This window comes from Perca flavescens, chromosome 5 (assembly GCF_004354835.1).
Source record: "Perca flavescens isolate YP-PL-M2 chromosome 5, PFLA_1.0, whole genome shotgun sequence".
Lineage (NCBI taxonomy): Eukaryota > Metazoa > Chordata > Actinopteri > Perciformes > Percidae > Perca > Perca flavescens.
In genome coordinates this window covers 18,021,120-18,044,370 of record NC_041335.1, presented here as the reverse complement: position 1 = coordinate 18,044,370, position 23,251 = coordinate 18,021,120, and the positions used below count along the sequence as shown (strand labels likewise).

The following is a 23,251-nucleotide window of genomic DNA, read 5'->3' as shown; positions in this document are numbered from 1 at the left end:
CACACACACACACACACATTCAATTCGATTCCATTCAGAATCGTGACAAACACACACACAATCGATCTTTTGTGAAAATGACGATTCTTCAGATCTAGTTGTCAGTTGCAGATGATCTCTGTGGCTGGGATGTTGATCTCAGACATGCCTCCTCGTGCATACATACACACACATACATTGAGTTGTTCGAACACTGCAGTCCACCAGCGAGGGGGTGATGTCATTCTGTCTGCTGCAGCACCAGCAGAAGAGGGGGGAGAGAGGGAGAAAGGGAGAGAGAGAGAGAGAGAGAGAGAGAGAGACGTAAGAAGCAAAGGAGTAGAGAAGGAAGGAAGGCAACAGGAAGGAAAAGCTGAGATAAAGACAGGGATAGGGGAGTTCAGGGCAGAGGACTTTCTGTGATGAGATAGTGGAATAATTTGACTTGGTAATTTTTGGCTTCATTATGAGGAGCCTTGCGCTGTCTTAGCCTGAGGACAGGCACGTTGCATGACAGTGTGTTGATATCCCTAATGTTAACCGTGGAGCTGCTGAACAGGTTATTGTCTGTTTCTGTTGCTCCAAACGGTATGATTAATGTGCTTGCTCATTTTCTGCTTAGGCCCAGAGCCCTGTGGCTTGTCTGCTCTCTATGGGAATAATCAGACAGGGACACATTGATCTAAATTGTCTAGCAAGACGCAGCAGAAGAATTACCACAGAACATGTTCAGTCGGCTCCTTATATGTATGTTTCCTCTGGTATATGCATGTGCACTGTACCTGTTTATTTCTAAGTTAGTGGATGGGTGCGGTTCCACTGCATCTTTATCTCACCATACCACACACTCACTTCTTGACGCAAGCACATAGAAACATGCAGGCCTGACTCCCTGGAAAGTAAATTTGCTGTAACCATCAACATCTAGCTTAAGTCTTTCTGGGGGATTCTCTGTCGTCTTGTAAACTTCAGCAGGGTGTTTCTGGGGGGCAGTGAACTGATTCTGGAGGGTGGACATCCACCAGAGGGGCCTCAGTCAGGGTAACCATGGTTTTACCATGCAACCATTTGCTGTGGGACCATGTAGATTGTTTTAGGTTGTGTGTGTCTTTGCATCAGCTGTATTTGCTCCTACTTTGATGAAAGGATTTTTCTTGTGTCACCATGGCAGAGTCTGCAAACAATCTGCACTCCACTACATTGTGTATAGTTGCTGTGTGGGCAGTATATACCTGTATAAAAGAATACAAAATTGTCAGGTTTTCCTTTTGACGATTTACATTTCTTTTTTCCCTATATATACCTATGTATATGCACAATATCTCAAAGTTTAACAGTGAGAAAGTGTTTTTAATTATAGAACTTACTATGCAGTCATGAATCAGATTCATAGGGTAAGGGTTCACATTCATCAATATTTTGTGTATGTGTGTGTGTGTGTGTGTGTGTGTGTGTGTGTGTGTGTGTGTGTCATTTTGTTGATGCGAGGGGAGGAGGTTTGTGGGAGTAAGAGAGTAGGAAGAGGGAGAACATGGCTTACCAAGACAGCTTGGCAACTTTGAGTATAAAACTGAGACACTGAACAGACCACACTATAGACAGTAGTTTAAAGACTTGTTTTAAGTGTTTACTTTATGTAAGTAATTATCTAAATATCATATAGATTATCTGAATAGCAGTGTAATCACACAAAAGCCTAGGATTTATGACGTTACAAACAGGGTGTTGCATACTGTAGGAAGTTCATCTGATAAGTAGAAACTTTGCCATTGCATACATTTTATTTCCATACCAGATATGAGGAACAAGAATTACTGTCTTTTACAGATATGCTACTTCAATCAGCTGGAAGCAACTTTTCCTTTTTAAAGTTTTCTGTTCCATCATCAAACCTACCTTATTTTAAAAATTACCTCTTATTTTGCACAGCGCTGTGCCATTGGTGTCATGCTGAGGGTGTGTTGTGTCATTTGTTGCTATGCCTCAACTTCAGGCATGTGGCTCCTTTCTCTTTTTATACTCACGCTCACTCCATCTTTGTCAAAAAAGGGCCAAAAACCTTGTCACAACAATAGACAACACAGCTTAAAGCACTATGTTATGAAGTTGAGAAGAGCTGGTGTGTGTGTGTGTGTGTGTGTGTGTGTGTGTGTGTGTGTGTGTGTGTGTGTGTGTGTGTGTGTGTGTGTGTGTGTGTTTGTGTTTGTGTGTGTGAGAGATGGCAGTATTTGGTGATCTCCTTTTGGATCAGAAAATGAGGTTTATACATTAATATATTATCTGCATTTGTGTGAAAACTTACACTGAATGATTGGACGGCTGATTATTTTCCTGACCAGCAATGTTGAGACAGCTGTTTAGATAGAGAGAGGGAATGATGTAGGGAGGGGATGGGCAAGGGGAGAGAGTAGATTATGTAAATGAAATGGAAAAAGTGCAGGGTTTGCCGCAGTCCAGCTTTTCACAGTGGTTCTCCCTCGGTCGCTGCCGCTTCTCCTCTCCCTCACTCTCCCCTGTGCCGCATGAGTGATCCTGTTTCAGCAGCACCCCTGCCTGCCTGGGAGAGGCATGAAGCCCCCATACACAAACAAAACACAGACAAAAACACTAGACGTGCCATGTACCGGCCCGTGAGTCGGGACTTGCCAAACGCTCTCTCTCTCTTTCTCTCTCCCTACCTCCCTCTCTCCCCTTTCTCCATTCACCTTGTGTCTCTTTCTCTCTTTCATTCACACACACATAAACTCAGAGTCCAGACAAAGAGCCAAAAGTCTGCTGGGCACAACGGACACTCCAGTAGCTGTCAGTATTATCACAGTTGCCCTATTACCTGAGGGGAGAGGACTGATTTGTGGGCAAAGTTTTAAAGGTTTTGTGTAGCCCAGGAGTTTGTGTACTTCACCACACCCTTAAAACACACATTACAAGATGCAGATTGTCAAACTGCACAGTCCAAAATCTGAATGGCTGAGTGACATGATAGGTTTCAGTCGTTCAAATGAAAAAAAATATTAACCAAACTCTGTCTCCCTCTCCATTTTCCCTCTCTACTCCTCTACTTTATGTGTCTCTCACTTTCTATTATACCCCGTATCCCCCTCCTCTCCTTCCCTTTCTCTGTTACGCTTGCAGGCAGATGCTGGCAACAGTTTTCTCCGAGCGGCCCGGTCTGGCAACCTGGACAAGGCCCTGGACCATATCAAAAATGGCATCAATATAAACACAGCCAATCAGGTGAGTGAGCTGCACATTCCCTAGATTGAATTGGTTGAAGCTATAGCTTGTGATTGGCAGGCTCATGTAACTGTAAGCCAATGATTTTTATTTACACTGCACTTTGCGTCTGATCCACAGCCCTTTGCTGCATGCCATCCCCCCTCTCTCCCCCTTTTCCTGTTTTAACTGTCCTATCAAATAAAGACCAAGAAAGCCAAACAAATAATCTTAAAAAGAACAGCAATGTATGAATGGAAATAGGCAGCACAATTTAGCAAATGACATTTACAAACTAGTGAGTACTGATTAGTACTGATTAGTAATTTGTCATCGCAAAAGGACCTGCAGTGCTTATAAGTTTATACATTCACACAGAAAAGTACAAGTTATATAACATATGGTTTCATTTAGGATCAAATTCATAAAGGTTTTGCATGATGTTCTGCTGAAATATTGTCCATGTATACCACCATGTGTTGTGTTGTATTGTTATTTCTATATAGATGCGTCTTGAGTGCCCGGTGTGCATGACGTGTCTGACTTGTCATGATGTGCTGTTATGTGCCTGTGCACTCAGTCATACTGTGTGTGCATGCTCAGGTAGACTGTTAATCAGTGGCTGAAGGTGGCAGGTGGAGTTTACAGGGTCTCCAGGGAAGGTAATAAATGGGACAGGGGCTTCTCCTTCGCCTTGTCTCTTCCATCCTGCCTCCTTTACTCTGACGGTTGTTCCCAGAGTGTCCAGGAAGAGGCAGCATGAGTGTGGCTAGGACCGCTGCCCTCAGGCTACTGAAACTTGGCCAAAGTGTGTGTGTGTGTGTGTGTGTGTGTGTGTGTGTGTGTGTGTGTGTGTGTGTGTGTGTGTGTGTGTGTGTGTGTGTGTGTGTGTGTGTGTGTGTGTGTGTGTGTGTGTGTGTGTGTGTGTGCGCGCGTGTGCGTGCGTGCGTGCATGTGTGTGTGAAAGATTCCTCTGGCTCATTAATCTAACTTAGTCATGGTTTCCTTTCCATTCACTTACTGTATGCTGTCCTCAACATTGTGTAATTATTGCTGTTAGTGCTTCTGTCAGGATTTCTATGAGACCTATTTTTAGGCCCCATAACAGACCCCACATAAAAACAGATTTATACATGGAAAGTGACTCTGTACAGTGGTCTTTACTGGTAAACTCCTACACTATGGTGAACGGAGGCACCCCATCTGGATTAAAAATATAATTACATGCAGAAATACAGTCTGATACCAGTTTTAGTTTGACCTGGAGATTAATTCTCCTGAATTACACAATTTCATTTCATTTTTCTGTTATTCTTCATATGCAATTGTGTTGCAATTGTTATTTTCACTGTTTGGTGTCAAATGTGTTTGAGTTTAAGTGATAATCTACAGCATTCTCGCTTCACTTGAATTAGGAGACCTTTGCACACACATTGCTTTGCAGTTTTGCACTTAAAGCCCCTGTATGTGGGATTTCTATGTGATTACAGCATATTTTAAATTAGTCTGGTAGTTTTCTATAGAATGTGTTTATGAATATGTTTATGTGTTGCTTTTAGTCAAGCTACACTGCCTTTTTATGCTACCATCTGATGGCAGCAAAGTTAGGAATTTTCAAATTCTACTCATAGTGGCAATAATTAAGATAATGAAGCTACAGCCTTTTATGTTTATTCATATTCTTCAATTTTATTATTAACACAGGTCTTAGGTGACTCTACTATATGCGGCACTTTTTATTTACCTTCAAAGTTTGTACAATGGTTAAAAAAAATATGTTTAAAGTTGTAGATTGTTACTTAAACCACGGTGGTGAGAGCATTGTTGTGCTGGTTGTGTGACTGTTGGTCCTGATGCTGTATGTAGTGTCTGCTGGGAGTTTGGCCAGGTGGAGGCTTGACTGTGGCAGCTGTGTTTCCTTATCTGAGTGGATACCTCTCACCAGCACACTGCCTCACTCCTGCCCTCCCCTTCTTGTGTTTCCCTCCTCTTCTTTCGCTCTCCACCTAACAACTTCTCCTCTACCCTCTCCTCCTCTGTTTGTGTACTGTTTTCTAACTGACCTTACTTCTTTTCTTGCTTTTTGCCTCCCTCCCTCCCCTCCTCTGTCTGCAGTAGAGTGATGGTGTGCTGTGGTCTCCCCACTCAGAGGAATAATATCAGTGGTGTGGGAAAGGTCCAACCTCACATGTCCTGTGCGGCTGAAGGAAGGCTGTGTGAGGTCAGACCTATCCCACACGGCTCGTATTCTTCCCAGCCACGAGACCAGCGGCCTGCCATCCCCCTCCCGTCCTCATCCTCCTCCTCCTCCTCCTCACCACCATCATAAATCAAATGAAAATATTTACATCCTGATTTTCATTACTGTAGATATTAATGACCAACTTGATTCTGAGAGTCCTGCATGTTTGGTGTCCAGTGTAAGTATTTGCCTGGTTTGGTTTGTGAGTGCTTCACTCACAACAGTTGTTTCAGTTGGCATGGTCTACATGTGTTTGTGTGTATATGTGTAGTTCGTTCCTTTAGATTAGGAAATATCTGTGTTCATAGTATGTTTGGGACCCTTCAGTATTAGGTCTACTCTGCTCTCTCACTCAGAATGGGCTCAACGGGCTTCATCTGGCCTCCAAAGAAGGCCACGTTAAAATGGTGCTGGAGCTACTCCACAATGGAATCGTACTGGAGACCACCACAAAGGTAAAAATCCACTGTGAAAATGTCCTACAATCTTAATTCGTTTAGAAAATCACTTATAAATAAACCGACACGGGTTACTGCTCTAGATCTACGTGACGTCAGAATACAATGATCTGTCCACAGATGAAACTTAACATGTCCAAAAACCACATGCAAATCACACTTTGGATAAACGTGGGATTTCACCTATAATCTTTGTTAGTGCTCATTATGACTTTGTGCTCTTGTTCTCACGTATCTGTGTTTAAACAGAAAGGGAACACAGCCCTGCACATTGCAGCCTTGGCAGGGCAGGAGCAGGTGGTCACGGAGCTGGTTAACTACGGGGCCAATGTCAACGCTCAGTCCCAGGTGAGACTTAGTGCTGCTCTCACTGCGGTGATCCCAGGACACGCAGAGGCTCCTCAGTACTAATGAACTTATATGAACTCTATGAACTTTACTGTGAAACCATTGCAGTTACTGTTGCAACCCCATCTGTTAACAAGTGTCTTTGTTCCTATATATGTGTTTGTTGCTGTACATCCTTGTGCGTCCCTTTGTGACTGTCCTGTCTTTTGCTGTGCTTGTTTCTCCTCTGCTGCTGTGGTGTGTGTGTGTGTGTGTGTGTGTGCGCGTGCTTGCGTTGTGTGTGTGTGTGTATATATCTGTGTGTGCGTCTTTCTGAGACAGAAGGGTTTCACTCCACTCTACATGGCTGCACAAGAAAACCATCTAGAGGTTGTGAAGTTTCTTCTGGAGAACGGAGCCAATCAGAGCATTCCAACTGAGGTACTAAAGACTAAGGAACTGAGAGACGTTTTCAAAGAGTGATCTCCCAAATTCCTCGATCCCATCCCTGCTAATCCAGACATCGCTGTGTTTCCATTTCTGTTTTGTTCTCATAAACCTCTCTTTTTACACCTCTCTGATTTTCTCTCCTAAGTCAACTAGTCTTCTAACTCTCTCCTGTGTGCCACAGGATGGATTCACTCCTCTCGCCGTGGCTCTTCAGCAGGGACATGAGAATGTCGTAGCTCTGCTCATCAACTATGGCACCAAGGGAAAGGTCCGCCTCCCTGCACTGCACATTGCAGCACGCAACGACGATACTCGAACAGCCGCAGTGCTTCTGCAGAATGACCCCAATCCTGATGTACTGAGCAAGGTGTGTGTGTGTGGCTGTGTGTGTGGCTGTGTGTGCTGCTGCAGATATGATTGTTCACATGTGCAGTACTGAACATGCAATAAGTATGGACATCTGTGTTTGGTGTCCTCAGTATGTGTGTTTTAAAAATGCAATGGTAATGAGAGGGACATGTACTCACCCTGATCTGTCCCCGCAGACTGGATTCACACCCCTCCACATTGCTGCACACTATGAAAATTTGAACGTAGCTCAACTGCTGCTCAATAGAGGAGCCAATGTCAACTTCACCCCAAAGGTAGGGAATAATTGATGTTGTTGGAAGGTTAATCTCTGTCCTTGCTGTCTGTTGTCCTTGTGTGTGCCCGTCTAAGTGCATCTGTTTCCCTCTGCAGAACGGCATCACTCCTCTGCACATTGCAGCCAGACGGGGGAATGTGATCATGGTCCGACTCCTGCTGGACAGAGGGGCTCAGATTGACGCCAAGACCAAGGTGCAGCAGACATCCATCCTACCATTTCACCAAATCTTTGATTCCCTTACAGTTTCTAATTTGACGCACCATTAACTTAATCATTAATAATTCTCTCTCTCAAGGATGAACTGACTCCTCTGCACTGTGCAGCTAGAAATGGTCATGTCAGGATTATAGAGATCCTGCTGGACCACGGAGCCCCTATCCAGGCAAAGACTAAGGTAATCCACCTAGATACAAGTATAGTAAACTCTTCCCTTCTTTTAGAAATTAACTGAACACCATGAGGATTGGCTATAAGTGCAATCCATCGACCAAACACAGCCTCTGATTATTTGTTTTCACTACAAGACAAGACAAGTTGCTTCCTGTTTTGCAAGAGATGAGAGATTCAACACATGTTCTGTCTTTTTTGTTGTTGCAGAATGGCCTGTCTCCAATCCACATGGCAGCACAGGGGGACCACATGGACTGTGTCAAGCAGCTTCTACAGTACAACGCAGAGATCGATGATATCACGCTGGACCACCTTACCCCTCTGCATGTGGCAGCGCACTGCGGCCACCACCGCATGGCCAAAGTGCTGCTGGACAAAGCGGCAAAACCCAACTCTCGGGCATTGGTCAGTGTCAAACACACAGTAACATTTACAGTCAATGTATCAATTCAGACAAGGCAGTGTTGATATTAATCCTCGCAGTGATGACAATGGTTCCTTTTGTTTTTTACAGAATGGCTTTACTCCTTTGCATATTGCTTGTAAAAAGAACCACATGCGTGTGATGGATCTCCTGCTTAAACACTCTGCATCAATAGAGGCTGTGACTGAGGTGAGGGAACCGGAAAGAGCGGTTGACAATAACAGCTTGCAGATCATTATAATAAATATGAATGGTGTGCAAGACCATTTGTAATATTCTTCTCCTCTTCCGAACAGTCTGGCCTGACCCCCTTGCATGTGGCATCATTTATGGGTCATCTCAACGTTGTGAAGGTCCTGCTGCAGAAAGGAGCTTCCCCCAGTGCCTCCAATGTGGTGAGTTTCCTTCTGAAATCTCAAGAGCAGTGCAGATAACCAACTCACCTCTGCACTAGTGATGTTGTTGTAATAGTGATGAATCTAAGTGGGTGGTTTGTCTTTCTGTGCATGAGTAGAAAGTGGAGACTCCTCTTCATATGGCATCTCGGGCAGGACACTATGAGGTGGCAGAGTTTTTATTAGAGAACGCATCACCGGTGGACTCCAAGGCCAAGGTAGAGATTTCACACACTACAGCACAATCCAAATATTTTTTACTAATTCATAAAGATTCCTCATATTAGACATAGATTAAATACTCTTTATTGGATATATTTAGGCATTAATTTAGAATGTTGGATCAACTAATTGCTGGCAGAGCTTCCACATGTTAATTTCCCTCCTACACACCACAGCCTCATTTCACAGTTAATGTAACAAGTATAGGTCATAGTGGAGAAGCTGAGAAATGAAAACAGGCTGATTAAGTTACTAAAGAAGGAATTTTATTGCTAGAGTGTCATGCAGTACCTTACAATTAATAATTACTCTCCCTTCGTTGGCCAGGATGACCAAACACCTCTGCATTGTGCCGCTCGGATGGGGCACAAGGAGCTAGTGAAGCTGCTGCTGGAGCACAAAGCCAACCCCAACTCCACCACCACAGCAGGCCACACACCCCTACACATAGCTTCCAGGGAAGGTCACGTACAAACTGTACGCATCCTGCTGGACATGGAGGCTCAACAGACCAAGATGACCAAGGTAAAACCTGCCTGCTTACCCTTCGCTGCATGACATTTGGCTGTCCTAAAACTGTCAGCCCTAACAACTGTGTTCCCCAACCTAATACTGTGTCCACTTCCTCTGGTGCCTCTGTAGAAAGGCTTCACTCCGCTTCATGTGGCCTCCAAGTACGGCAAGGTGGATGTAGCAGAGCTGTTATTGGAGAAAGGAGCCAACCCTAATGCTGCTGGGAAGGTAGAGAAGCATAAAGGGCTTGGCTGTATGAAAGAAAGAGTCAAAAGATGAATAAAGCTTTGTTTGAGCTACCTCGGTCGATGAACCCTTGATTCTGTTTTTGCAGAATGGTCTGACTCCGCTGCATGTTGCTGTACATCACAACAACCTGGATGTTGTTAACTTGCTTGTCAGCAAGGGAGGGTCGCCGCATAGTGCAGCCAGGGTAAATAAATAAAAAGAGATACACACAAGTCCACACATAATTCAGTATCATGCATATACACATATGTTTCTAACCGCAACTCATGTCTGTGCTCCAGAATGGCTACACCGCCCTCCACATAGCATCCAAGCAGAACCAGGTGGAGGTGGCTAACAGCCTGCTGCAGTACGGCGCTTCAGCCAATGCTGAGTCACTGCAGGGAGTCACACCTCTCCACCTGGCCTCACAGGAAGGAAGGCCTGACATGGTCTCCCTTCTCATCTCCAAACAGGCCAACGTCAACCTCGGAAACAAGGCAAGAAACACATAGATAGATGAAGGATGACTGTCATGGGGCAGGACTTTTATTTGGTCCATTCAAACTAAAAATAATATGTAACTTGGGCTTGATTTGTTCTGTGTTTGACTTTTGTCTTCTGAATCTGGTTGCCCCCAGAGTGGATTAACACCCCTCCATCTGGTGGCACAGGAAGGACATGTTGGCATCGCAGATATCTTGGTGAAGCAAGGGGCTTCAGTCTACGCTGCCACGCGGGTAAGACCTTTTTTTATTCTCATGTCAAACTGTTGCACGGTTATCAAAGCCTTGTTATCAGTGTAGAAACTACTAGTGACATTCACTTTGAGCCATAGCAGATAGTGTATAAGTGCTGTAGCATAAATAGCCAGATGTTCTCATAGCAGAGGGTTATGTTACCATCAATACATGGCCGACCCTTCAGACCCCTTAGACCTCTAGTGCTTAGAGCAGCTCTGCAACAGTGTTTTCACATGGAGTTGTATTATGAAGAAAATAGTTAGTAGGGTTTACTTTATGTGGAGAATTATACAATACATCATAATGTATTTGTTGATTATATTTTGTGATATTACTCTGAATCTGCAAAGTAACATAAGTAAAAAGTACAATATTTCCCTCTAAATTGTAGTAGAGTTGAAGTATAGAAAATCGAAATACTATTCAAAGTAAAGTACCTCAAAATTGTACCTAATTGTACCTCTTGTACTGAAATGTATCATAATATGTTATTATTGGTATTATTGTTATTAATCCCAATCGGTACACAATAATTAATTGCATTCTTTCTTGTTAATTCCTGAACTGCAGCCTAAATGCAGTTTTTATCACCACTTTGTTCTAAAAAAAAATTTGGATTCAAACCATTAGTTAATGTAATATTCATGAACCATTCAACCCTTAACAGGATCATATCTACATAATGTATTCAAATTAAAAGGTCATTAAGACACTAAAGTTATGCGACTGCTGTTATTTTGTGTCAAAGACTTTTTACTTTTTCCCTCTCACTGTCAGATGGGTTACACCCCTCTCCATGTAGCGTGTCACTATGGCAACATCAAGATGGTGAAATTCCTCCTGCAGCAACAGGCCAATGTCAACAGCAAAACAAGGGTGAGTGCCTCCCTCTGGTTTTAGATCAAACTACAACAAAATTAGTCAGGGCATGAGACACACAGTTACTGCGTGCCCACTGTCTCTGATTCATTCATGAGTACATTACATTAAGTGATGGCTGTTGCAGGGTTAATCATAATTTATTGGAATGAGGGCATTTTACCTCTCTAAAGTGTAATGTACTGTACAAGCATTGGAGAGACAGGAAGTATTTAATTTCCATGTCTGAGATGCAGCATGTACTGTATATTCATATCATGATACATGCACAAATGTGTCTAAAGTTGACCAAGTAAGGTTAGATGTAGGGCAGCAACTCATCATTATTTGTATTATTGAGTAATCAGCAGATTATTTTTCTTGATTTAGCTTTTGGTCTGTGAAAATAAACCGTTCCATCACAAGTTCCCAGGGCCCACGTTGCTTGTTTCGTCTGAGTTCAAAACCCGAAGATATTCAGTTTATATTCATGGAAGACTGAGAAAACCAGCAAAAATAAATTTGAGAAGCTGGAACCTGTGGATTTTTGACATTGTCCTATTATTTAAATTGTTGCTTATTAATTTCTGTTATCAACTAATCGTTCTAGTCAGATGACTAGAATTGTCCGTTGTACTGACAGTTCTCTTGATACCAGCTGTACTACATAATTCAGGAATAATAAAAAAAGAAAAGTTAAACGTTATTTAGATTAATCTTAAATGTCATTTGTACATTAAATGAGTAAGAATACATTTAATATCTCTTCCAGGTTGGTTATACTCCTCTGCACCAGGCGGCCCAGCAGGGACACACAGACATTGTGACACTGTTGCTGAAACATGGAGCTCAGCCCAACGAGATAACAACAGTGAGCATGCCTTCTTCAAAACATTTAATAAAGTTTTGTTTTCAGAGACCTGATCAATCTGCTCCTTTCTGTCTGGTAGAATGGTACTTCAGCCCTGGCCATTGCTAAGAGATTGGGCTACATCTCTGTGATTGACGTCCTAAAGCTCGTCACTGAGGAGACGGTTTCCATGGTGAGAAGTTTAGAAATACTACGACGCCCTACGGATGCAGCACTGGCATTATGTGGCCATGATAAATACAAGTTTACACTTATTGTTGTATTAGTTACTGGTTCTTCCTCTTACTTCTGTGCAGACGACCACAGAGAAACATCGCATGAGTTTCCCAGAAACAGTGGATGAGATACTGGACGTGTCTGAAGATGAAGGTTAGAGAACTACAATTATTATTAATCACATAAAACAGTCGGAAACAATGTTTAATCGACTATGTGGATGTCGATTAAATTAATTAATTAATAAAATGAATGGCTGATTTTAAGATGCTTTAATTGATCACATAAATATTCATTTTTTTTCCAATTCCTTTTGCCTTTTGCTCTTTTTTAGGAATTGCACAGCTAACATTAGGTATGAATGTCTATTTCTTTCTTTGTGCGGCATTCATAGGTCGTATTAAATTGTGTGGCTCCATTTCAAGCTCACTCTCTCAATCTTTACCCCTCTCTCTCTCTCTCTCTCTCTCTCTCCCTCGTTCCCTCTGTAGTGGCGCTCACTGTGATGGTGGCTCTGGTTTCTCATTGGCATGCACCCATAGCACCCATGTCTCGAACCTTTATATGTAAATAACATCCTCATTCTCCAACTCCCCATGTTTTTTTTCCCTCCATGTTATGACGGCAGTTACAGTCATAGCCAATACATAGAGTTCACCCCTTTAGGTATCGGATCGATTATTACTGAAATCAAATCAATTTGTTTAAAAAAAAAAATAGTGGAGTAGTGCTATCATTGCTTTGAAATGTGTGTGTCTTCAGTGTCTGCATTAAATATGTCTCCATTGTGGTGTTGATCATGTACCCCATCATTTTGGTCTTCCTGCCATGTAAACTGGATTTGTTAGCTGGCAGGTTTATAGTTTTTTTCGATTGCTAAACGACAGTGGGCACAACTGGAGTCACGTGCAAAATGCTAACTACAGTCTGCACAGCAGCAGTTCATGTGGACCAAACTCTAGTTCGTTTTTCATTGCTTGAACACAGTTTTCAAAACTTTACACACTTATCCCATGACTTTAACCACAACATGCACAACACTGTAGATTTACAGCACTTTGTTCAAATGCTAACACACTGCTGTCAAAACTGTTAACCACACATTCAAAACAGAATAGATTTCAGTCTGGGGCCTATCAAACACTGCTGATTGCAATTTTAGCTAAAAGCCTAAGCAGGTGTCTTGTTTTAGACTAGTTAGTGAACATATATGGTATTTATACAGAGAAAGCTCAGAAAGCCTTTTTTTGTATACAAACACCAAATAAGAATGAAACAATTATACACTGTACTGTTTGAGAGAAACAGGTAAAAGAGCAAAGATACCAATATGTCCAGGTAAGATGTCTGAGGTTATATACACAGCTATAAAAAAAAGTGAAAAACACTATCTTTACAATAGTAAAACTGTGTACTTACTGTTTTTCAGAAAGTAATGGCGGTGAAAGCAATAGAAACACCACATTCATTAGTATTTAGAGATGATGCAGACATCCAATGTGATGAAGAAAACTTGTCACATGATGCTGGAGAGAGGCAGGATTAGTCATACTATTTGTTGGTACTGTTACGTATGTACCTTTTAGTTTTTTTCCGCCAGTAATTCCATAAATTACTAGAGACAAAATACTTTATTGAAGAAAACTGCTGATTTTCATTCCTTCTTTTTTACCTTATGTAAAAATTGGTATGCTATACAATCTATATTTTTTAAACTATTGAGTAGTGTCAAGTCACTCAAATTGTTCAAACTGTAAAGATGAAAAGGTTTGTAATTTCTGTATTGGTGTTTGACGCTAGTGTTTTCACCCTCAATGTGTTCTGAGTGACAGTGTGTGTTATCTCAGTGAGGCCTGTGCATAGTGTTTGGCTGCACTGAGCCTGTTTTGCAGGTGATGTGAACTGTTTACTCCAGGTGACTGTTGGTAGTGCAGACTGTAGTTTGAGTTTTGCACATGTGACTCCAGTTGTGCCCACTGTCGTTTAGCAATCGGAAAAAACTGTAAATCGTTTTTTGTGCTATAATCAACATTAACAATTGATGGTGGGACTACTTGTATCTAAAAGGAGTCACTCGTAGTGATTAACCCACAGAGAATTATCTCCCGACTTCTACAGTTACCTTCAGCTCTATGGAGCCTTATAGTGGCTTTTAGCTAATTGTCTTGGTTATCTGTCCCGCGATGTTACTTTTTTTGGCTCATAGTATTTCAGCCGCAACAGGTAACTGCTTTCAGATATATCCCTCTGGAGTTGTTGGAGACCAAAGACAGATGTGATAGAAGAGTGAATATTGGATTACATTCATTAGGTGGACATAAGCATGACAATGATAATATTGCTCTGTGTCTTCTGGTTGTGTAAATTAGTAACATTTGGCTAACAAGTTCACCATGTCAACTCAAAAGTGATATGGCAGGTCACAGCTTATTTCTGCTGTCCGCCAAAAATTACTTATTGCAGGTTTAACTTGTAATCCCTGAAGTTTACAACACCACTGACATGGGTGATGTCATGGGCCATTATGTCCTGATATTTTTAGTCCCCTGATAATTTAACTGACAGATTGTCACCTTTGCTCTAAATATAGAAAGTAGCCAGGACGCTGTCTTAAAGACACATGTCATATCCGCGATGGTCATAATATGGTATTGGCAGGTTTGTTTGCGCTCGTATGTGGTTACACTTCGCCTGCACGGCGTGGCACACATGCACTGCACACAAGACAGAGAAAGACCAGGACACAAGCTGACTCATAAACCTGTGGGAAGTGCACTCAAAGAGTCAAACATAGTGTAATGACACCTACGACATCATTTTGGCTCTCGATCGCTGACAGACACACACACTCACACAAGCTGCGCTGATACGGTCACAAATTAATACACACAGGGAGGTTGTTTTTGGGGGTAAGTAAACCCATCTTTGCTCGCATCAAGATGTACTGTACTTTTATAGGACAAAAAGCTTATACTTTGGTCTTCATATGTGTTGCAGTGGGCTGATGCTGCTCTGATTGTCTCTGTGTCTGCATTCTAGAGCAAGTCTCAGTTGGCAGTTGAAACTTCCAGTTCAATAACTGTTTATTATTTTTGGAATGAGATTATGCTGATGCATGCTCTCACCAGAGATTGTGCACTGTGCACAGCTATAATTATGTTATCTCTAACTGAGATTTTATGGGGTTTCGAAAAAAACTCCAGACTACATTTATAAGGTGTCCTCTCTTAATAGTAAATGTTCTAGTAATGTTTAAGGGGTTCTGAATGGAAAGTGTTGGACTCAGCAGTCTGAGACTACAGCAGTGTCCTGCTGTATTGATCCTGTCCTCGTACCCGATTTTTGTAAGTGTTTCTGGCATTAGGTATAAGTGGCTCTTTTAATTTTTTTGCCATTGACTAGCAATAAGAAGGTCAGTGTACAGAACATTGTCACAAATGTCTCATCATTGTCTAACCACTAAATCACAGAGCCATCTCCTAACATGTAACCCTTCTAACCGCTGGTTAACAATCTTGTTCTCTTCTTTCTCTCTTTCTCTTGCTGTTTCACCAACCTGACCACGGTCTGTTCGCTCTCTTTGGCATGTTGTTCTCTGAAGGAGAGGAGCTCTTGGGGACAGAAGGGGCCAGGTACATGAAGATGGATGACATGAAAGACCATGATGACGATTTCCTCTCTCCCAAGAAATCACTGGAGTACGAGAGAGGGCTGGGCACAGCGTAAGGGGGGCTGGGTGGGGAAACAGGCGAGAGAGCCAAGCTGGTAGCCACAAGCTAATAGGTGGATGGATAGAGGGGGATGCACCATAGACACTCACTAAACACCAGGGATGAGCACTTGGGAGGAGATGTAAAGAAATTTCTTCAATCTGACTTGTATTTTTTTCTTTTCTTACAACAGAGATTACTCGCCAGCCATTCCCAGGATTCCCAGAGTCTCTCCGGAAACCGTTATCCTGAAAGAACACGAGCTAGATCAGGTACTGAATGGAGCAGCATGAGTAACATACTGCTGGGATACTCCAGGAATTAAGTGTTGCAATTCCATAATGTTTTGAGCATATTTAAAAAGGAATAGTCAAGGTTAAAGCAGCCATTCTAGGGACTGTTAGTCCCTAGAATGGGTCAAATTACAAAAATACTGGATCCTTCATTTCCCATAATATAACTTAATAATGTCTTTGATTCGACCCTCCTTAACAGGTATATGCTGACATCTTTCAAAGATGATGTGTTTGTGATGCATGGTCTCTTGTGAATTTGTAGTCTGGAAGCCTAAGCTGAAATGACTCAAGCGATGTCACATGAGTGCCCCTTCTAATCAAGGTCCATTTACTAGTCCTTTTTCAAAGTTTCCCACATCTCAAAGTCTTCATCATCGGAATAAAGTTTGCTTAGTTGTCAGTGGACTCATAAAGTCTTTAAGACAACTGAGCAACCTTTATCTATCAATGTATAAATGTTGTGTATCCACCCATTTGTTGTGAAGCACTTTGTGATTTTTATCTGTGAAATTTGCTATACAAATAAATTTTACTTACTTACTTACTTACTTACTTATCTGCTGATGAAGACCATGAGATGCGGTTTAAAGCTCAGACAAAAAGCTAGTAGGTGTACCTTTAGTTAAAGGTTTTTTTTTGTAGTCAAACTACTATTTCCAAGGCAAAGAATCAACTTTGACTCTAAAGTAATTTGGTCATTAGTATGACTTTACCATTATGACTGGTATAACTATTGTTGTGTATCATGGACATTGACTAAACAGACAATTCTGATCAAAACTTGAAAATTACGCCATTATTTTAGTTCCACCCTTTTTGTAACCTAATATTGTAAATGAGAATCCTCCTCAATGGTCTCTTGAAGGTTAATGATGTACCTTCTCCATATCCTGTAAAACCTCTAAAAATAATAATAATAATAATTTTATTTGATATAGCACCTTTCACAGACAGAATCACAAAGTGCTTCACATGATAAAAATTTGTACAAAACATAGTAAATTATACAACAATAAAGATAAAAGACTAAAAACAGTCATTAAAAGACAACATTTTACATAAATGAATCAAAAGCAAATTTAAACAAGTGCGTCTTCAGCTGCTTTTTAAAAGCTTCAACAGAGACTGCAGAAGGCAATAGGAAGCGCATTCCACAGGTTTGGAGCCACCGCTTCAAAGGAACGGTCACCTCTAGTCTTTAAACGGGTGCGTGGGACAACCAGTAATCCCTGGTTAGAAGACCTGAGGGGCCTATTTGTAGTGTATGAATGGAGCAGGTCCGAGATATACGCTGGAGCCTGACCGTGCAAAGCTTTATAAGTCAGAACCAAAATTTTAATTTGATCCTGTAGTTAATCGGAAGCCAATGTAATGAGTATAAAACTGGAGTGATGTGCGACATCTTGCTAGACCTGGTTAGCAGCCTTGCAGCAGAATTCTGGACTAGTTAGCTAATTATATGTCCCAGGGGGAGCATGTACAATGCAAACAAAAGCGGACCTAACACAGAACCCTGCGGCACCCCACAGGAAAGGGCCGCGGTTTCTGAGGAATAGGGGCCAAGATACACCGAGAAACTTCTGTCTGATAGATAGGAGGTGAACCAATCCAGGGCGCTTCATGAGATACCAACCCAATGCTTAAGTCTTTCAAGCATGATGTTATGATCCACAGTATCGAAAGCGGCACTAAGATCCAGCAGCACCAAAACAGAGCATTGACTCTTGTCAGAGGACATTAATAAATTGTTGGACACTCTAAGAAGAGTGGTTCATGATTGGTGGCCTGGTTCATGATTGGTGGCCTGATTGAGTGAGCCGAAAATGGAGTAGTCGAAGGGATAATTCCATTTCTGACATCACTGATTTTCTTTACAAAGAACTTGAGAAAGTCACTGTTATCCTTGAAAAAAAGAATGGCACTTCAAGAGGTGCAGGACTGACAATATTATTGATGGTTTCAAAAAGGATTTTAGGGTTTTGTTTACTTGATGAAATAAGATTAGCAAAATAAGTTGTTCTTGCCTCCTTAACCATGTTGTTGTATTCAGTTAAGAGGTCCTTGTAATATAGTTGGTGAACATGAAGCTTGGAGGATTTCCACTGTCGTTCCGCCCTGCGACAAGTACGCCTGAAACAGCATATGGAGTCACTAAGCCATGGGGATGTGTTGACAGGGGAAACACGACGCATCTGACATGGGGCCACTTTATCCAACACTGATATGCAATTTGTGTTGAATGAATGGACCAGATCATTAATGTCAGCATGAACGGACAGCACTGCGCTTTGGACAAAAGCTGCAGTAAACCTCTCAGCTGAGGAGTGATTTAAGATGCGAGAACATCTTACATTTTTGCTGGGCAATACATCAAGATTAAAAGACAAATTAAAAAAAAACACAATTATGGTCAGTAATATGCAGTTTCTCAGTGCAAACAGGGTCAATATTAAGACCATGCGTAAAAACAAGGTCCAAAGTGTGACCCCCAATGTGTGTGGGACCAGAAACATGCTGGATAAAATTAAAAGCCTCAGTTACATTAAGAAAGTCTGCAGCTAAAGTACTAGACAAATCGTCAACATGGATATTAAAATCTCCAACCATAATAACATTATCCAACATAATAATGGATGATAGAAAATCACTAAATTCAGACAAAAAAGACCTGTTAGAACCAGGTGGTCGATAAATTAAAATACATTAAAATGGATTAGAATTACCAACTTTGGTAACCTGCAGTTCAAATGAGGAAAAAACTCTACTGGGTACTGTCCGACTTTGAAAGCAGCCTTTATATACCACCGCGAGTCCTCCACCACGACCTGAGGTCCTGGGAGTACTGATAAAACAACAGTCAGGTGGACAAAGTTCAATTAGAGGGCCGTATTCTAAGTTTTTTCTGCCAAGACTCCGTCAGGAACAAGAAATCAAGGCACCTATTAATAAACAAATCATTCAGAATAAAAGATTTGTTTGTAATGGATCGAGCATTTATTAACGCCATCTTGAGAGGCGCTGACCCAGTGCTAGGTACAGCATGATGAGTACATACGTAAGCATAATCTGTCTATATCATCTCTATTAAACAGATGATAGTGTAAGTAATAAACTTTTGGGTTCAAATAAAATAATATGCAGTGTTCTTTTGAGAATGTCATGAACAGTTTGTCTATCTTTCTGTTGTAGCAACACACTCCACTTCCACTGCCCAAAGAATATGATGATGACTCACTGATTCCCAGCAGCCCAGCGACGGAGACGTCAGACAATGTCAGCCCGGTCGCCAGTCCCATACACACAGGGTCAGCAAAACATTTTACTTCACTGAATTTAGTCTATTTAATATCCGATCTGGCAGTTAATTGTCACAATCTCTGTCCAATTACAGGTTCCTGGTCAGTTTTATGGTAGATGCTCGGGGCGGCTCAATGCGAGGCAGCAGGCATAACGGTCTGCGTGTCATCATACCTCCGCGAACCTGTGCGGCACCCACCCGCATCACCTGTCGCCTGGTGAAGCCACAGAAGCTGACCAGCCCTCCTCCGTTGGTGGAGGGAGAGGGCCTGGCCAGCAGGATCATCTCCCTGGGGCCAGCCGGGATGCAGTTCCTGGGGTAAGGAAGCAACTGAAACTGGAAATAGTCAAAATTCTTCTTGCTTCGTCTAAATGCACAAAAAATTATTATTATTATTATTATTATTGTTATTATCTTATTTCATATACGTCTAAAAGATAATTGTCATTTGTTCATATATGTATAATTCCATGTGTGTTGTGTGGTAGACCAGTGATAGTGGAGATCCCCCACTTTGCTGCTCTGGGTCGTGGTGACAGGGAGCTCGTGGTGCTGAGGAGCGAGAATGGCTCAGTCTGGAAAGAACATCGCAATCGCTACGGCGACGAGGTGCTAGAAACAATCCTCAATGGGATGGATGAGGGTAAGAGTTTTAAATGCTCGATCTCAGGCTGACACTCAAAACATGTCACTGGGTGGTATCTCTTTAACCCTCTCTCATGTCCTCAGAATTAGAAAGTCAAGAAGAGCTCGGCAAGAAGCGAATCCGTCGCATCATCTCCACCGACTTCCCCCTTTACTTTGCTGTTGTGTCACGAGTCCAGCAAGAGAGCGACCTGATTGGACCAGAAGGAGGTTCGCTGACAAGTAATCTGGTGCCATTAGTCCAGGCCACATTTCCTGAGACGGCAGTCACCAAACGAGTCCGCCTGGGGCTGCAGGTGAGATGGGACGATGAGGAGAAGGAAGGAGAAGAAAGACAGAATCGTTAATGCTTGTGTTGCATGAAAGAGAAAGCATGTTCAATGTATTTGATTGATTTTGGAATTAACTATCCTATCAGTTTTTTTTCTGTTCGTTTAGTTGGCTTTTTTGCATTTTTAGAGGACCTTTTTATTTCACACAGTGCATGTACTTGGCACTTTTTTCCAACTGTTGACTGCTCATTTAGTTCTGATATGTTTTTTTTTTTTTTCTTGATGTCTTTCTCACTAATGTATTTATGTCACTGGCAATGCCCTGTATTTACTATATTTAACACTATATTTACAACATTTGTTTGAGATAAAAGTAAAGTTAGTCAAACATTATTTGATGGGAAATCAAAAGACAGTGTTTGAGTTAATAAGTCCATTGGCTTTGGTACCATTATTGTCTTGAAAATGTGCAAAAAGGTCTTTTTTTAAGAAGAACTGAAGTGTTTTCCCACACAAAAAGGGGTGACTGCTGAGCACCTTCTAATCTTAGTTATATCACTGTTTGTTGAAGCTTTTACCCCCGTTTTGTCCGTACGGCTACACTTTTCAGGAAGTTTTCTTAAACATACACACCAAAGACATGTTTTTCTAGCACACTTCACCACACTTAATTGTTCAGTAAAAAACAGATTTCTTTACACAAGCATCCACTTATGATTTTGTCCTCACTGTCTTATGTCCTGCCCCAACATCCTGTTACAAAATAAATGTTACAATGTTACCAAATGTTTTCAACATTTGGTAATTGGAGTTTTTAATAATTTCAGATTACACACAGATTACAAAAAAAATTTAAGGTTTTGCAGTGGATATGTTTGTTGTATAAATATACACCATTTTCTCAGATTTGCTGACTTGGGATTTCAAGGCTCTATTTGCACAGGATTTCATTTTAACAGGTTAAATATACCCACCGTTTACAATCTGTTTTATAGTGTGTAAATGTTATTCCATTTCCAGGACTGTGATTGCATGAATCCCTATTTTTGACTAAATGAAAATTCTAATTCAAAACATTTCTAATTCAAAATCCTTTATGAATATGTAGGTCAGCAACATATGGATTTTAATTAACAGATGGAAACTTCTAATTCCAATGTCAGAATCTGTTTCAGTAAACCAAAATGAAAGGTAGATAAAGTATGAATGGACCTTCAAGGCATGTTTTGGGTTCAACAGCTGTCCTTCAGACATGAATGAATATGATAAGCTAAATATGTCTTGTAAGCTGACATGCTACCACCCATGCCTTAACCTCTAACCTGAAAATAGTGAATGTAACTGAATGTAAGTAAAATAGATATGGTTATAATTTTCTATTAACATATTTTTTAGGAACAAATCTATTTAACTTAAATGCTGTAGTAATCATGTTATGAATGGCCTTGTGAAAAACCACAGTGCCTTTGATATCCATTTTGTATTAATGACTGTAAAAGCTTCATGTTAACACACATTGTTACATTTTACAATAAAAGTTATTAAGTCCTTCCACCAATTTGTGTTGCTATTGTCTTTTCAAATGTGTCGTTCCATGAGCTATTTTATTCACTGGACTTCTCTCTCTTTTTCTCTTCCCCTTTAATTTTTCCCTTTTTGCTTTTCCTTTTTCCTCATCCGTTGCCTCATCATCCATCTCCCATTGTCTCATTCTGCCTGCCATCCTTTTACATCTGTTACATATTTTTTTAATCTCCATTGCCTAATTATATATTTCTCTATTTTGTCTAATTTACCTTTTTTCGACCATATCATCTAACCTGTGCCCGTGTTACGTACTCCCTCTCCCCATCATTTACTTTCAACCTCAGGCTCAGCCAGTTCCAGATGAGCTGGTTGCAAAGCTGCTGGGTAACCAGGCAAACTTTAGCCCTGTGGTCACTGTGGAGCCTCGGCGGCGCAAGTTTCACCGACCCATCGGACTGCGTATACCCCTGCCCCCGTCCTGGAGGGACAGCCCCCGAGACTCTGGGGAGGGCGACACCACCAGTCTGCGTCTGCTTTGCTCTGTCATAGGTACTGCATGCCACGACTGGGAGTTGCTGAGGGTGTGTGTGTGTGCTGCATGCCACGACTGGGAGTTGTTGAGGGTGTGTGTGTGTGTGAGAGAGAAAGAGAGAGAGTGAGGTGACTGGAGTGGTTCCCTTCCAAGGAAAGATTAATGGGGCAAAACTGCCGATTTGCAGTGGTGAAAGATGACAGTGCCATAGTTGCCATTTTGTACAAACCCATAAGAGTTCTTTTTGACTGAAAGCCAGATTAACAGGTTTGCTCTTTCTCATCCCGTCTGATTCCCAGGTGGCACAGCCCCAGCCCAATGGGAAGACATTACTGGCACCACCAAGCTTATGTATGCTAAAGACTGTGCCAGTTTTACAACCAATGTTTCAGCACGGTAAGTTGAGATGGCAACAAATGCATTACATCAGCCATCATACCATAAAGTTTAATGGCAGTCTTTGCCATCTCAAATCATTCTAGCAACCAGCTAGAATGATTAATGCACAAGACTGTGATTTGTTTCCTTTCAGATTCTGGCTCGCAGACTGTCCTCGGACAGCTGAGGCCGTCTCCTTTGCCAACCTGCTCTACAGAGAGCTGTCAGCTGTACCATACATGGCCAAGTTTGTGGTGTTTGCAAAGATGAATGAGCTGCGGGAGGGCCGCCTGCGCTGCTACTGCATGACCGACGATAAGATGGATAAAACCCTGGAACAACATGAGAACTTCACAGAGGTGGCTCGCAGCAGAGACATAGAGGTCGGTTCAGAGACGAGGGCAGTGCTTCATCC

The 23,251-nt window shown here is 41.7% G+C and overlaps 1 protein-coding gene across 1 annotated transcript in view; it reads left to right on the top strand.

The window, feature by feature from the left end:
• Window positions 1–23,251, top strand: part of ank1a (ankyrin 1, erythrocytic a) — a 116,805-nt gene that overhangs the window by 72,376 nt on the left and 21,178 nt on the right. Inside the window, 31 exon segments of the mRNA XM_028577867.1 lie at window positions 3,112–3,213; window positions 5,791–5,889; window positions 6,142–6,240; window positions 6,562–6,660; window positions 6,851–7,036; window positions 7,215–7,313; window positions 7,411–7,509; window positions 7,614–7,712; window positions 7,916–8,113; window positions 8,223–8,321; window positions 8,429–8,527; window positions 8,647–8,745; window positions 9,077–9,274; window positions 9,392–9,490; window positions 9,597–9,695; window positions 9,793–9,990; window positions 10,132–10,230; window positions 11,011–11,109; window positions 11,864–11,962; window positions 12,042–12,134; window positions 12,259–12,331; window positions 12,513–12,533; window positions 15,780–15,900; window positions 16,082–16,160; window positions 19,374–19,489; window positions 19,576–19,800; window positions 19,971–20,125; window positions 20,212–20,423; window positions 22,271–22,475; window positions 22,758–22,854; window positions 22,991–23,219. Coding sequence (XP_028433668.1) covers window positions 3,112–3,213; window positions 5,791–5,889; window positions 6,142–6,240; window positions 6,562–6,660; window positions 6,851–7,036; window positions 7,215–7,313; window positions 7,411–7,509; window positions 7,614–7,712; window positions 7,916–8,113; window positions 8,223–8,321; window positions 8,429–8,527; window positions 8,647–8,745; window positions 9,077–9,274; window positions 9,392–9,490; window positions 9,597–9,695; window positions 9,793–9,990; window positions 10,132–10,230; window positions 11,011–11,109; window positions 11,864–11,962; window positions 12,042–12,134; window positions 12,259–12,331; window positions 12,513–12,533; window positions 15,780–15,900; window positions 16,082–16,160; window positions 19,374–19,489; window positions 19,576–19,800; window positions 19,971–20,125; window positions 20,212–20,423; window positions 22,271–22,475; window positions 22,758–22,854; window positions 22,991–23,219 — 3,894 coding nt within the window.